This window comes from Schistocerca gregaria, chromosome 3, assembly GCF_023897955.1.
Source record: "Schistocerca gregaria isolate iqSchGreg1 chromosome 3, iqSchGreg1.2, whole genome shotgun sequence".
Lineage (NCBI taxonomy): Eukaryota > Metazoa > Arthropoda > Insecta > Orthoptera > Acrididae > Schistocerca > Schistocerca gregaria.
This window is the reverse complement of record NC_064922.1, coordinates 615,698,723-615,712,896: the sequence shown is the minus strand read 5'-3', so window position 1 is coordinate 615,712,896 and position 14,174 is coordinate 615,698,723. Positions and strand designations below refer to the sequence as shown.

The window sequence follows — 14,174 nt, the reverse complement described above, 5'->3', positions numbered from 1 at the left end:
AGTATTGTTCCATCTCACTTAAAAATGAGCTGTATAATTTGGGTTCAGTGGGATAAGGGAAATCCTGAAACAATGCCAACTTTGCAAAATATTACTTCTACATAATAAATTCATAACATAATGAATGTGTATTTTAGTTCAATTTCATGAACTGAAAGCATTCTCATTTCACAGTTCTTACTGGTAAAGTTTCATGTGGGGTTAGTGACCCCAAGACAGATAGAGGAGCTCAGAGCGATCTGAACCAAACCCTTTAGCTACACAGCTCAACTCGGCCCAGTAGTTTACTTTGATAGGAAGGTATATGTTGCAACAAGTACAATGACTTCCACTTTAGTTTGTAATATATTTGTTTGAGCATGATTCAAGTGAGATAAATGGAGTTAAAGTACTATCTGTCAACGAAATATTCAGGATTTCATCTTCTTTTTCTTTCCCTCACTCTCTCTCTCCCTCCCTCCCTCCGTCCCTCCCTCCCTCCGTCCGTCCCTCCCTCCCTCCCTCCCTCCCTCCCTCCCTCCCTCCCTCCCTCCCTCCCTTGTTGGAGTGTCACACTTGCTGTTTTGGAAGTGACAATTTATCGGAAAAAAATCAGGACTTTTGACATAGTATCATAGTAACAGTGTATCAAAATTAGAAGCTATATATTAACACTGGAGGCAACTGCAAAAATATGCTGGAAGAATGCCAGAAATTAATAATTGAAAAGAAACAGTGTCCACCCACCCACCCGTGTGAACTTGGATCAAGCAAGTAAAAATTTCAGCAATTCAGTATACTATTTATTTATAGTGGAAATTAATCTAAATAAAATAAAATAAAAATTCACTACACATGCATGCTGCTAATTATAGAAATATTTCAGTTGATTAACTTGCTGCAGAATACAGCAGGCGAAAGTTGTCTATGAAAGTAGGGATGTTGAAGCTTGATTCTGTGACCGTACTGAACCAATGCAATTATTTGTATGTTGCTCCACAGTTACAGAGTTAGAGTCGGTGGTTCACACAGCCCCCCCCCTGTCCAAAAGAAGAGAGTCCTGCAGGGCTCTGTACTGAGTGTCCCACTCCTCTTAGTGGCCATTAATGGTCTTGCAGTGGCAGTCAGGTCCTCCGCATCACCCTTTTCATATGCTGACGACTTTTGTATTTCCTTTTGCTCCTCTGCTGTTGGTGTGGTTGACCGTTGACTGCAGGGAGCCATACAAAAGACGCAGTTTTTAGCCACCAATACTTGCGTCATGCACTTCTGCCATTATTGTACTGTCCACCTACATCCAGAACTTTACCTCAATGACAGACTATTTCATGTAGTGGAGACTTATCGCATTTTAGGACTGGTTTTCGACATCTGCTTAACTTAGCTTCCACACCTTCATCAGCCAAAGGAAAAGAGTTGGCAGCATCTAAACATTCTTCAAAGCCTGAGCCACACCGACTGGGATGCAGATCGGCCTACACTGCTGCAGCAGTACAAAATCCTAGTGCAGTCCCATCTTGCTGGCTACGGGAGCCCTGCATATGGCTCAGCATCACCCTAACTGCTGCGGCCCCTGGACCCTATACACCACTGTGGAGTTTGACTTGCGACGGAAGCTTTCTGAACAAACTCAGCGGACAGCCTCCTCTTGGAAATTGGGAGTACTTCCATTGCAGCTCAGACGACAACAACTGCTTGCACATTATACTGACCACATTTGTAGTTTGTTTCAATATTTATATTACAGTCTCCTTTTCCCTAACACAGAAACCCGTATCCCGCAATGGCAGCCCAGATCGGGGTTCCAATTGCAGTCGTTGTTTGGGCCCTTCTCACTGAAATTGAGACATTCCCTCTACCACCTTTCCTGGGATCCACCCACGTACACTTCCATGGTTCATGCCTCGGCCACAGCTTTGTTCAGACATATCACAGTGCCCAAAGGGCTTAGTTACACATGAGGTTCTCCGTACGCAATTTTTCTCTATTCTTGGCAAGTTCCAGGACTCAGAAATAACCTACATGGATGGCTCGATGGTCAATGGTCATGTTGGCTTCGCTGGACATACTGAACGGCACTCCTTTTCCGGATGGCTGCAGTGTTTTCACTGCAGAGTTGATAGCCATCTCTCACACTCTTGTGCGTATCCGCTCCTGCACAGGTGAGCACTTCGTCATCTGTAGTGACTCCTTAAACAGCCTACAAGATCTTGACCAGTTCTTCCCTTGCCATCCTGTGGTAACAACTATTAAGGAGTCTCTTTACGCCCTCAAAAAAAGTGGATGTTCTGTGGCCTTCATTTGGACCCTAAGACATGTCGGGATCCCAAGCAATGAACTTGTTGACAGGCTAGCCAAACAGGCTACCAGTAACCCAACCGTAGAGATTGGCACACCAGAAACTGATCTTCAATCAGCTGTACATTATAAAATTTTTGGTATCTGGGATTCTGAGTGGTGTACCCTCAGTATACCAATAAATCACGTGTTACCAAGGAGACAACGAATGTGTGGAGGTCACCCATGACCGCCACTCACAGGTACTCCATTGTCCTTTGCTGGCTGTACATCAGCCATATCGGCTGACTCATGGTCACCTCCTTCATCTCGAGGACCCATCTCAGTGTTGCTGTGATTCCCACTTGACTGTGGTCCACATCTTGTTGAACTGCTCAGTTTTAGCTGCCCTGAGACTGACTTTTAATCTTCTCACCACACTGCCTATGATGTTTATCTACATCTACACCTACATGGATACTCTGCAAATCACATTTAAGTGTCTGGCAGAGAGTTCATCGAACCACCTTCTCAGTTCTCTATTATACCAACTTCACATAGCACACAGAAAGAATGAACACCAATATCTTTCCGTACGATCTCAGACTTCCCTTATTTTATCATGGTGATCATTTCTACCTGTGTAGGTCGGTGTCAGCAAACTATTTTTACATTCAGAGGAGAAAGTTGGTGATTGGAATTTCATGAGAAGATTCCATGACAATGAAAAACACCATTCTTTTAATGATGTCCAGCCCAAATCCTATCCATCATAACGAAAAACGCCTTTCTTTTAGTGATGTCCAGCCCAAATCCTTATCATTTCAGTGACGCTCTTTCCCATATTTTGCGATAATACAAAACATGCTGCCCTTCTTTGAACTTTTTCGATGTACTTTGTCAGTCCTGTCTGGTAAGGACCCCACACCATGCAGCAGTATACTAAAAGAGGACAGACAAGCGTAGTGTAGGAGTTCTAAGTGTCCTGCCAATAAAATGCAGTCTTTTTTTAACCTTCCCCACAACATTTACTATGAGTTTCTTCTAATTTAAGTTGTTCGTAATTGTAATTCCTAGGTATTTAGTTAAGTTTATGACCTTTAGATTTGACTGATTTATCGTGTAACTGAAGTTTAACAAATTCCTTTTAGCACTGTTGTGGATGACCTCACACTTTTCATTATTAGGGTCAACTGCCAATTTTGCACCATTCAGATATCTTTTCTAAATCGTTTTGCAATTTGTTTTGATCTTGTGATGACTTTATTAGTTGATAAATGACAGTGTCATCTGCAAACGACCTGAGACGGCTGCTCGGATTGTCTCCCAAATCATTAATATAGATAAAGAATTTCAAAGGGCCTATAACACTACCTTGGGGAACACCAAAAATCTTTTCTATTTTACTCGATGACTTTCCATCAATTACTACAAACTGTGACCTCTCTGACAGGAACTTACAAATCTAGTCTCATAATTGAGACAATATTCCAAAAGCATGCAATTTCACTACAAGCCGCTAGTGTGGTATAGTGTCAAAAGCCTTAGGGAAATCCAGAAACAGGGAATCGATCTGAAATTCTTTGTCAGTAGCACTCAACACTTCATGTGAATAAAGTGCTAGTTGTGTTTCACAAGAACGATGTTTTCTAAACCCATTTTGACTGTGTGTCAATAGACAGTTTTCTTTGAGGTAATTCATAATGTTTGAACTCAATATGTGTTCCAAAATCCTGCTGCATATTGACGTTAATGATATGGGCCTGTAATTATGTAGATTACTCTTAGTACCTTTCTTGAATATTAGTGTGACCTGTGCAACTTCCCAGTGTTTGGCTATGGATATTTAGTCAAGCAAACGGTTGTATATGATTGTTAAGTATGGAGCTAATGCATCAGCATACTCTTAAAGAAACCTAATTGGTATACAGTCTGGACCAGAAGACTTGCTTTTATTAAGTGATTTAAGTTGCTTCACTACTCCAAGTATATTTACTTCTACATTACTCATGTAGGCAGCTTTTCGTGATTCAAATTCTGGAATATTTTCTTTGTCTTCTTTTGTGAAGGCATTTCAGAGGACTGTATTTAGTAATTCTGATTTGTCAGCACTGTCTTCGATAGTATTTCCATTGCTTTCATGCAGAGAAGGCATTGTTGTTTCTTTCTGCTAACATACTTCACATACTACTGGAATCTCTTAGGATTTTCTGCCAGGTTTCGAGACAAAGTTTCATTATGGAAACTGTTATAAGCATCTCACACTGATGTCCGCACTAAATTTTGAGCCTCTGTAAAAGATCACCAATCTTGAGGATTTTGCGTCTGTTTAAATTTGGCATGTTTGTTTCGTTGTTATTGCATCAGTGTTCTGACCTGTTTTGTGTACCAGGGAGGATCAGCTCCGTCATTTGTTAATTTATTTGGTGTAAATGTCTCAATTGCTGCCAATACTATTACTTTGAATTCAAGCCACATCTGGTCTATACTTATATTATTAATTTGGAAGGAGTGGAGATTGTCTCTCAGGAAGGTGTCAAGTGAATTTATATCAGATTTTTTTGAATAGGAATATTTTTCGTTTATTGTTGGAGGATTTGGGGGTAACAGTATTCAATCTCACTATGACAACCCTGTGCTCACTAGTACCTGTATCCGTTTTGATGCTCATTATTAACTCAGGATTAGTTGTTGCTAAGTGGTCAAGTGTGTTTTCATAACCATTAACTATTTGCATGGGCTCGTGAACTTATTGCTCGAAATAATTTTCGGAGAACGCGTTTAGCACAATTTAAGATGAGATGATGTTTTATGCGTACCACCAGAATTAAACATGTATTTTCGCCAACATATCAAGGGTAAATTAAAGTCGCCACCAACTATAATTATATGAGTTGGGTACGTGTTTGAAATCAAACTCAAGTTTCCTTTGAACCTTTCAGCAAATGTATCATCTGAACTGGAAGGTCTGTAAAAGGATTCAATTATTATTTTATTCTGGTTGCCAACAGTGACCTCTGCCCATACTAACTCACAGGAACTATCTACTTCAATCTCGCGACAAGATAAACTACTTCTAACAGCAACAAATACGCCACCACCAACCATATTTAGCCTATCCTTTCGGAGCACCGGTAGGTTCTTCTCAAAAATTTTGGCTGGCTTATCTCCGGCTTTAGCCTGCTTTCAGTGGGTATAATGATTTGAGCATCATGTTAGGAGACAATGCCTCAACGGCTGATCTAGTTTTTTGTTTTCTTTGAGAGGGAGGTTTTTATCACCCAATCTAAGGGTGGGCGTCTGGCTTTCTCTCTCAGGCCTTCGCCCTCTCTAATTTTTAACTCTTTTTCACTCTTTCTTTGCTATTTGTCTGCATTGATGTTTGCCTTTTCCATATTTGTGTTTCTCTAGCCTTGTGTTTTTCGGCTGGAGATTTTAGCATGTTGTAGAGTCGCTGGCTCATCCGTTTTTCTTCTTGCAATCACCCCAGCCCAGGCCATCTGCTACATTATTTTAATACCTTCCACTGCTTTTTTTCTTGTTAGTGCACATTTCCCTCTTTTTTTTGTCTTTCAGTGTGGTTCCCAATTAGTTTTACTTTTCCCGTCTCCTTTTGGGCATGGTATTAACCTGAGACCTGCTTGCTTAAGGAAGAAGGGATCGGTGATCCTGTAGTTCAGTCCCTTTACTCTCCAAACCAACAATTCAATTTGTATGTTAGTATTCTTTCAGAACTTTATAAATATTGGGTCATCAGTAGTGATGATATCATGTAGCACTGGAAAAAGTTAAATTCATTTATAATATGTGTCTCTGTTTCTGTGGTTTAGGCCATCCGTGTTCCTAATTAGCTTTCTGCATCAATAATCAATGCATTGAACAGTGGGCCAGAACTAGCAGACAAAATTATTATAGGGGTTCAAGTAGCAGTCAGTCAGATCCCACACAATATCAGTAATGAGATTAAACTGCATGTTTCTAATAAAGTGAGGATATTTTTCAAAAGTTTGATTTTGAGGGATAAACTTCTTAAGACGGATCCTTCTTAGTTGCATGGAAATGAAGATTTTGCCAATCCTAGTTGTTATTGTAATGTGAAAATTGTTGTTAATCTGGCTGAGATAGGCATCAATCTGACGGAGATGTACAATAAATAATTTACAAAAATGAAAACAGAAGCAGTATGTAGTTCAGGTTGTATCTATGTATCACCATATGTTTTGAGATCATAAAGGGAGACACATCAACAATAACAATTTTTGGAAGAAGAAAAAAGAAAATAAAAAAAAGATGATTTTTCTTGTCACATTTGCCTTGCAAACATCGTACATAGTAGCTTTGTAGACTGTAGTATTAAGATTGATACAGAAATATCAATAATTACGTTGAGAGTGAATAAGTTATTGGCAAGTCGCCTACTATTGAGCAACATTTTTAAGATATAAAAAAAGGATTTTATGCCTTTTTTTAAATAATGAAGCAGCTTAAGAGCATGCCTTTCCCTTTTCCTATTGAGCCTGTATTATACACAACTTATTTTGTTGTGCACAGGAAGCAAGTTCGAAAAATAAAATTCACCCCTAGTGTATACGCTTCACAGCTACTAAAAAGCTATATTCACTGAAACTCAAATGCCCACCGCTATTTGTTGCTACATTTAGAGTCTATTTATCTATTGTTCAAATAGATTCATTGAATTAGTTAAGTGCAGAAATTTTTATAACACCTGTTGGCATTATCTATATAGGTGTGTGGCAAAAAATTCTCAACCCACAGCAGTTTAAGTGCTCACTTGGACACACATACAGAACTCAAGAGATTTTCATGTACCTTCTGCAGTCGCAAATTCCGACAGAAAGAAAAACTGAAGTTCCACATCAGAATACATACAGGTAATTTCTTCAGCTGTACATTGAACATAATAATTTGTGTTACACGGTATCGACAGTAAACAAGAGTTTTATTGATATCCATGCTTACATTTTTAATACAGTGTCACTAGTCACAATCCTGAGAGTACATAGATATTGATAAAGGCATTAATGTAGGTGTACTGTATTTATGCCCATGAGTTCCACTACATTATAATAACTAGCCATGAACGTTAACTGCAGAGTGATGTGTTGGGATGTTTCTAACATGATTTTTTAAAAAGTGTTTCTGATGCCCGGCTTAGCCCTTGAATTCACTTTCAAGATAAAGTAAATTTAAGAAGTTTGTTTCCTACCACTTTTACATTTGCGAATGACATGCATGTGTTTTATATGATTTGATGATTAATGTTGTCCTCCTGGGTAAAATAATCCAGAATTAAAATAGTACCCTGTTTGGATCTCTGGCCAGACACCAGTCATGAAGATGATAGCTGGTCAAATTGTTTATACCGTTGTGAAATGCTCACGTGATTGCTTTGTATAAAATATGAAAAATAAAAGAACATGTTCCAGCCCTTCCCTGCAAGGCACAGTATAAGTAAGATATGGAACATAACCTTTGTAATTATATTCACAATAGGAGGGCATATTTATTTGTGTCAATAATGTCGGAAGTAATTTGCTGTGTCAACAATGTAGGAGTGTACAGATGGCAACTGGCACTGCATGCCAGCTTCACTTTTATTCGAGCTCTCATGTGTGAACTTCGCCTGTTATCATCTTGCTCCTTCGAAATATTCATTGGAAAGCTGATTTGCTCTTAAGCAGTTGTTTAGTGACGTGATAAGCAGCTGTGTGAGAAAGTATTGATAAAAATCAGAAGTTTAGTTATATCTCAGTGCTTCTGTTGCTAATCAACTAATGATTCCTCACAATTCAAGTGGTAAATACTACAAATAATTTTACTTTGGCATCTTCTGAACATGGTCAGTGTATTAGGAAGGAAAAGTAGAAGGGGGTGGGGTGTCACAGTGTGATGATACATCCATTGATCCTTGCTGTGATATCTTCTGAATATGTTCAGTATATCAGGAAGGAGAAGGGGGTGTTACAATGTGGTGATACATGCACTGATCCCAAGATCCTGTTTGTAACATGTTGGCTGCATCTTGGTGCTGAAGTCAGGAAGCAGATTGCAAGTGGACTATCATCAATCAGATTGTTGTGGTTAAAGTAAAACTCAGCAGGCCATCTTTCTCTCTGATTACAGCAACACAGACAGAATGGCAGGAGGACTGGAGCTCCAAAAGCCTTATTTAAAGAGATGAAATTAGGCTCGGATATGACTGACTGCAAAATCAATATTTTTGCGTAGTTGTGCCTCATGCACAAAGTAAGAGAATGTTATCAGGGGAAGAAAAGTTATTAGGACTTTTCAGTTAACAATATCTCTTTGAACAATAGAGATAGACATAGAGATGGAATGAATCATGAAGGAAGAGATTAAGCTCAAGTGAGAAAAATATCAAGGTTTCACTCATGGATGTTCGTAAGATTATTAACAAAGAACTTGAAGAAGAATTTAGCAGTAAGCACAAAAAGATTTAAAGACAAGGTACAAGGACTACAAGGGTATTCCTAGAAACAAAGTTTGGTCAGAAGAAATGATGACAATTTTGTTCATGCAGGATAAAAAACAAGACAGATAAATTGCAGAAGCGAAAGGTGTCTCCCAGGTAAAACAGAATCATCAGTTAAAATGTCAGTGGAGTGCAAAACCAATGTAGTGAGTTACAGCAACAACCTGGTCGGACCTGTGCTCATCCTCTGAAGAAAGTGTTAACTACCAATTTTGAAAGAGACGAAAGGAAACTGTGTGAAGAAATTGCTAAAATGTGTGAAGTTAAATAGAAATAAGTTATTGTTGCTACTATCACATCTTTAGAGATAATTATTTAAATGTGCATAAATTTCAGTCATTCTAGCCAGTTTCCAATATACATCCAGCTGCCCTTCTAAAACAGCTGTTTAAAGATGCATTTGCTGTAAATTGGGACAAATGGAAGAAAATGATTTTTGTGTTGGTGTTATGCAAGGAGGAACACACACTTGCAGCATAGCAAGAAATCAAAAATCCAAGAGCTATGAATAATTGGAGGATATGTTTCTGACGAATTATTGGTTGTGAAATAAACAAAATTGTCCCTCTTGAGCCCTGCCCCCCTCCCCCCCAACACACACACACACACACACACACACACACACACACACACTCTCTCTCTCTCACACACACTCACACACACACACACACACACTGTGTGATATACAGGAATTATGTTTAATACTAGATACTATAGAAGCCATGACAGAGAAGAGCTGGAGGAATAAAGGGCACATACATGAACAGAGATAATGCAGCTGTGGTAATTCCCATATCCACAATGTACATGGGAAGAAAGATTATCTTGAAGAAAGATTATCTTGGGGAGTATATGCATCATAATTGTGATGACCACCCAAAGCGCAATGTTTATGGTAATCTCAGAAACTATGAAGACACAAGAAATTCAGGAGATCTATTCACACAGGGAGGGTATTGTGCAAAGAACTGTCCTGAATTTGTGAATAATAGGAGGTGGACACAAAACCAATCGCTAGAAAAGAATAATCGTGGACAATGCATGCCAGCACATCAATAACCTGAAAACTAAAAAAGTTTCTAATGGGACCTGATTGGGAACAAACACTGGAAACAAGTCAATACTGATCAAGACAGTAAAACTTGATGCCCAGAGGGACAAGAGCAAGATCTGGTACACGAAAACATGTCATACATGTGAAGCGTTAGCATTATTTGTAGAGACTGATGTACACAGAATAAAGGTAAATATCTTAGGAGACAATGGCAGTGAGGATGCTCTCTTGCCATACTATATGATTGGTTAAAGAAGAATTAAAACACTCCAACCTTTCCAGTCAGTGGAATATGCTTTGTTACTGTCATAAGGAACAAGAGTAAACTGATGAATGGGCAGGCTTTAATAAGATTTAAGAATAGAGAGAGGAAAATTGAAAAGAACATATTAATTGTCCAGCACTTTTGCAAAAGTTTTGTACTTGGAGAGAACTTTCTTATGAAGAAATGTCTCATTGTTATTTGTTTGGAATGGCATAATATGAGATTTTCTAAGATTAAAAGTTAAGATATTTTCTGTAAACCTATAGTAGACCTGTTTAATAATTACCCTGTCTGCCTGTCTGTTGTATTTATGTTTGGGCCCTTTATCAGCATACTTTTGTCATCAGCAAACATTGCAGTTTTTGGAGAGTGTTCCAGTGTCCTTGGTAAATCATGTATGTAGACCAAGAACAGCAGTGGGCCAAGCACTGTGACTCGCAACACACCATATTTAATATTTAATTACTTTGAATGTAATATTGTTCCAGTCATATCAGTTGCTCATAAGACACTGTTTTCTGCTGGTAAGATATGATTCTATCCTTAACAAAATTAAATAACTACCCATTCAAAAGCCTTGGCAAGGTCGCAGATAGTGCCAGCAGGGCCATTTTTATTCGATGTATGTAGTTTAAATACCATATTTTGTGACAATAATAAACGATCATAATTAAATTTTATTACAACCACAAAAGACATTATTTAACCTACATAATTTGTATAACCATGATTGCGGAAAAAGAGGCCAAAAACACAGACAGCGTGTACAGTTTTTATTGCTTAGTTGTACTGAAACTAAGTTCACATATTGCCCTCTCAGTAAGAAGCCTTATGAAAATTGTTGTTGTTAAAAGGTTATTCTCAGAAATATTGTTTATTATATTTTGGTAACATGGGAGGTGGGAGATCAGTCCATAATTAGAAGTCAATTGCTTGTCTCCACTTGAGTATTTTGTTACTTCTGTGTACTTCAGTCGTATAGGAAATACACCTTAACTCATTGAGTGATTGCAAAGGTAACACAAGAGTGGCACTACCAAGACAGCACAAGATTTTATTACTTTGGCTGAGATATCATCATAGCCAAAAGAATTACTACTTTTTAGTCATCTAATGACCGCTGTAATTTCTATAACAGATTGGTTGGTGAAAGTGATGTCTGTAGTGGAGTATGTATTTCCTATGTAACTTTATTGGATATGCTGCTGATGGACATTTTTTTGTCTCCTTGCTTTCAGCTGCAGTCAGGAAGAATTCATTGAATATAGTAGCCAGTGACTTGAGTTTCATATCATCATCGTGATGCTGCTGTCTGGGAGTTCAGTATAATTCGTGTTGTTGAGACTATTTGTTTCATGTGTAGTAATGCTCCAGAAGATCCTCACATTGTTCTTTGAATTTTGCATTGGTTTTTGTCTTTTTGATAACACACTTTTGTGCTCAATGTTGGGTTCCATAAGGTTCCCTTTCTGTGCGGTGACTGTGGAATATAAAATTATAAAGAATTTAGCAACCAGTCACGGAAATATAATTTATGTATCTTGTTGCTAATCGATTTCAACTGATATCAGTTATCATCGGTGCTAAAACAAATACAAGAGACCGGGCATAAACAACAACTGCTTTACCAGTGATAAAATAGGTGCTCAAAAGTCAGTCATGAAACAACAAGAGCAGCACGTTCAAAATATGTAAAACCAACCGTAAACACCGAAAACCATTTGCCATCTAACAACCACTCTTTTTTAATAAGAAAGGCTCAGTTTAGGTGCGAAAATTGGCAGTTGCATCAGATTTCACAAAATACACATTTTTTTAAGAAGTTAATACATATAAAGAAATACAAAACCATTTATAAAACCAAAAGTTAAAATTGTAGAATAGACGTCACTCTGTGTAAGGTGACATAAATAAGCATGAAGAAGACAACAACGCAACATACTGTATTATATCATTCTAATGTGAACAAATATGAACAATCTTGTGGTCACAGATCATATGCTCAATACATCGAACTTACATTCTAATGGCCTAAAGAATTCATTGAAACAACGATTACCTACGTAAATTTTCCCGAAAAATATAAAGGCTGTCGTATATCGAGTAAGGTGATACTGATAATGACATGTCAATCATTAGAAAATGGAAAAACAGTAACGACATAATCTGTTAATCTACTCCTTCAGCGAACTAGATTGAACCACTGAGGCCATCTACAGGGAAAAAGAATAGTTATTGATGAGCACATATAATTTCCATAACGGTAGATGGCACTGCGAGGGAATAGAACTATCAAGTATGATGTGCCTTTTGTACCTAGCTAAATGGATGAAAAGCTATTATTTTTCATTGCTGGTAGAATGAGTGAAATTATGCCGATTACATACACTCAATAAGCGGAAAAACGCCACTATCTATGAAGAAACAGCGAAAAGGCACCCGGGATGTATGGAGTAAATGTCAAGGTTAAATGGTAGGAGGATGTTATAGACATTATTCATATTGCAAACCCCCAGAGCTGCTCCCCCCACCTCACCCCCCGGTCAAGCAAATGTTCGGAAAACAGCTCCCAGAAATGAACACCCCTCAATGTCACCTGCCCATTGAGAAGGCAAACATCAGGCGATCTGTAATGGCAAAAATCGCCATATCCTCAAGTAGATCAAGAAAAGCTTTCTTTTCGGCTTTATGCAACATCTTCACATGTTTTCCAATCACAACAAGCTCATGTCCACTATTAACAGTATGAGCAGCAAAATTCGATCTTTCAGCTGCGTCTCTTCTATTGACAGCGACATGTTCGGCAAACCTTGTTTCAATTTTCTGTCCCGTTTGACCCATATAACACTCTTTACAACCGGGGCAAAATATTTTATAAACCCCCGAGTGGTGTAAATGATTGACTTTATCTATCCCTTGATTTAAAATATGTCCCACATTATTCTTAGAAGAAAAAGATATCTGTACCTTGAGTTTCCTAAAGCGGCCACAATTTTCAGGCTAACTGTCCCATTGTCTTATTTTTGTTATTCGCTAGACTCAGTTTGTTCACCCCCATATTTCTATATTTATTGGCAATTTTCTCGTAAATTTTTTGAATATGAGGCAAAGGATAATTATTGGTTTTAGCTATGAAGTAAATAATTTCCAGTTCGGTTTTACAGGTCTTCTTCAGAAAGCGGGACACTAAATACACGATTAAAAGCAAACCTAAAAAAATGCTGCTTTATGCTGTTTAGGGTGGGCTGAGCTATAATTAATAATGCAGTCAGTATACGTCTTTTTTCGAAATAAATTTACAAATGATAGAGCATAGCAGTCAGTCGTCCATTTTTGCAGGTTTTATTCGGCAAATGTAGATTTCAGCCAGTGCTAGCCATCGTCAGTGCACTATTTCATAGTACAATGGATGTCAGTTGCCTGCTGTTTGGACATCTAGCGCAGTCTGTCAACACTCTTGAAGTCACAAGTCTCGAAACAACTGTGATAGACGCACGAACAACAGGTGACTGACATGCATTGATACTATGAAATAGGCACTATTGCTAGAGTTGCTGAATAAAATCTGCAAAAAAAGGATGACTGATTGTTCTGCTCTATCATTTTTATATCATATTACTGAGTGCACTCTCATTCCTAATGGAAGGTAACCTGATAAAGCATTTTTAAATCTTGATTAGAGCTAGTCCTTTGCATTAAATAAAGCTCTCTTTTAATACCCCCAGATGTTAGTCTTCACTGTAAAAAAAAATAAAATTAAATTAAATTAAATTAAAAATAAAACACTGCAGTAATAATGTTGTGCAAATATTTTTAGGAAAGAATTAAATTTATCATCTGCTGGTGGCCTTTGTAAATTAGTTCCCATTTTTCATCCTGTAAATTCTCTCCAAATAGTGTGACAGATTTACAGATCTGTCAAATTTTCCTTTTTCTTTTGTAGTTAAGACTGATTGATAGCGAAGCTTTATTGATGCCATTTGACTGTCAGGTCAGATGAACAAGCTGTTACTGGGCTCACATTTATTTCTTTAAAGACAGATGGATTTTAGAAATGTCTGTTGGACTGCGTCCCTCTATTCTTG

The 14,174-nt window shown here is 37.9% G+C and overlaps 1 protein-coding gene across 1 annotated transcript in view; it reads left to right on the top strand.

Moving 5' to 3' along the window:
• The window catches only part of LOC126354350 (oocyte zinc finger protein XlCOF7.1-like), a 94,195-nt gene that overhangs the window by 63,703 nt on the left and 16,318 nt on the right, over positions 1–14,174 (top strand). The window contains exon 8 of the mRNA XM_050003924.1: positions 7,004–7,148. Coding sequence (XP_049859881.1) covers positions 7,004–7,148 — 145 coding nt within the window. The remainder of the gene's footprint in view (positions 1–7,003; positions 7,149–14,174) is intronic.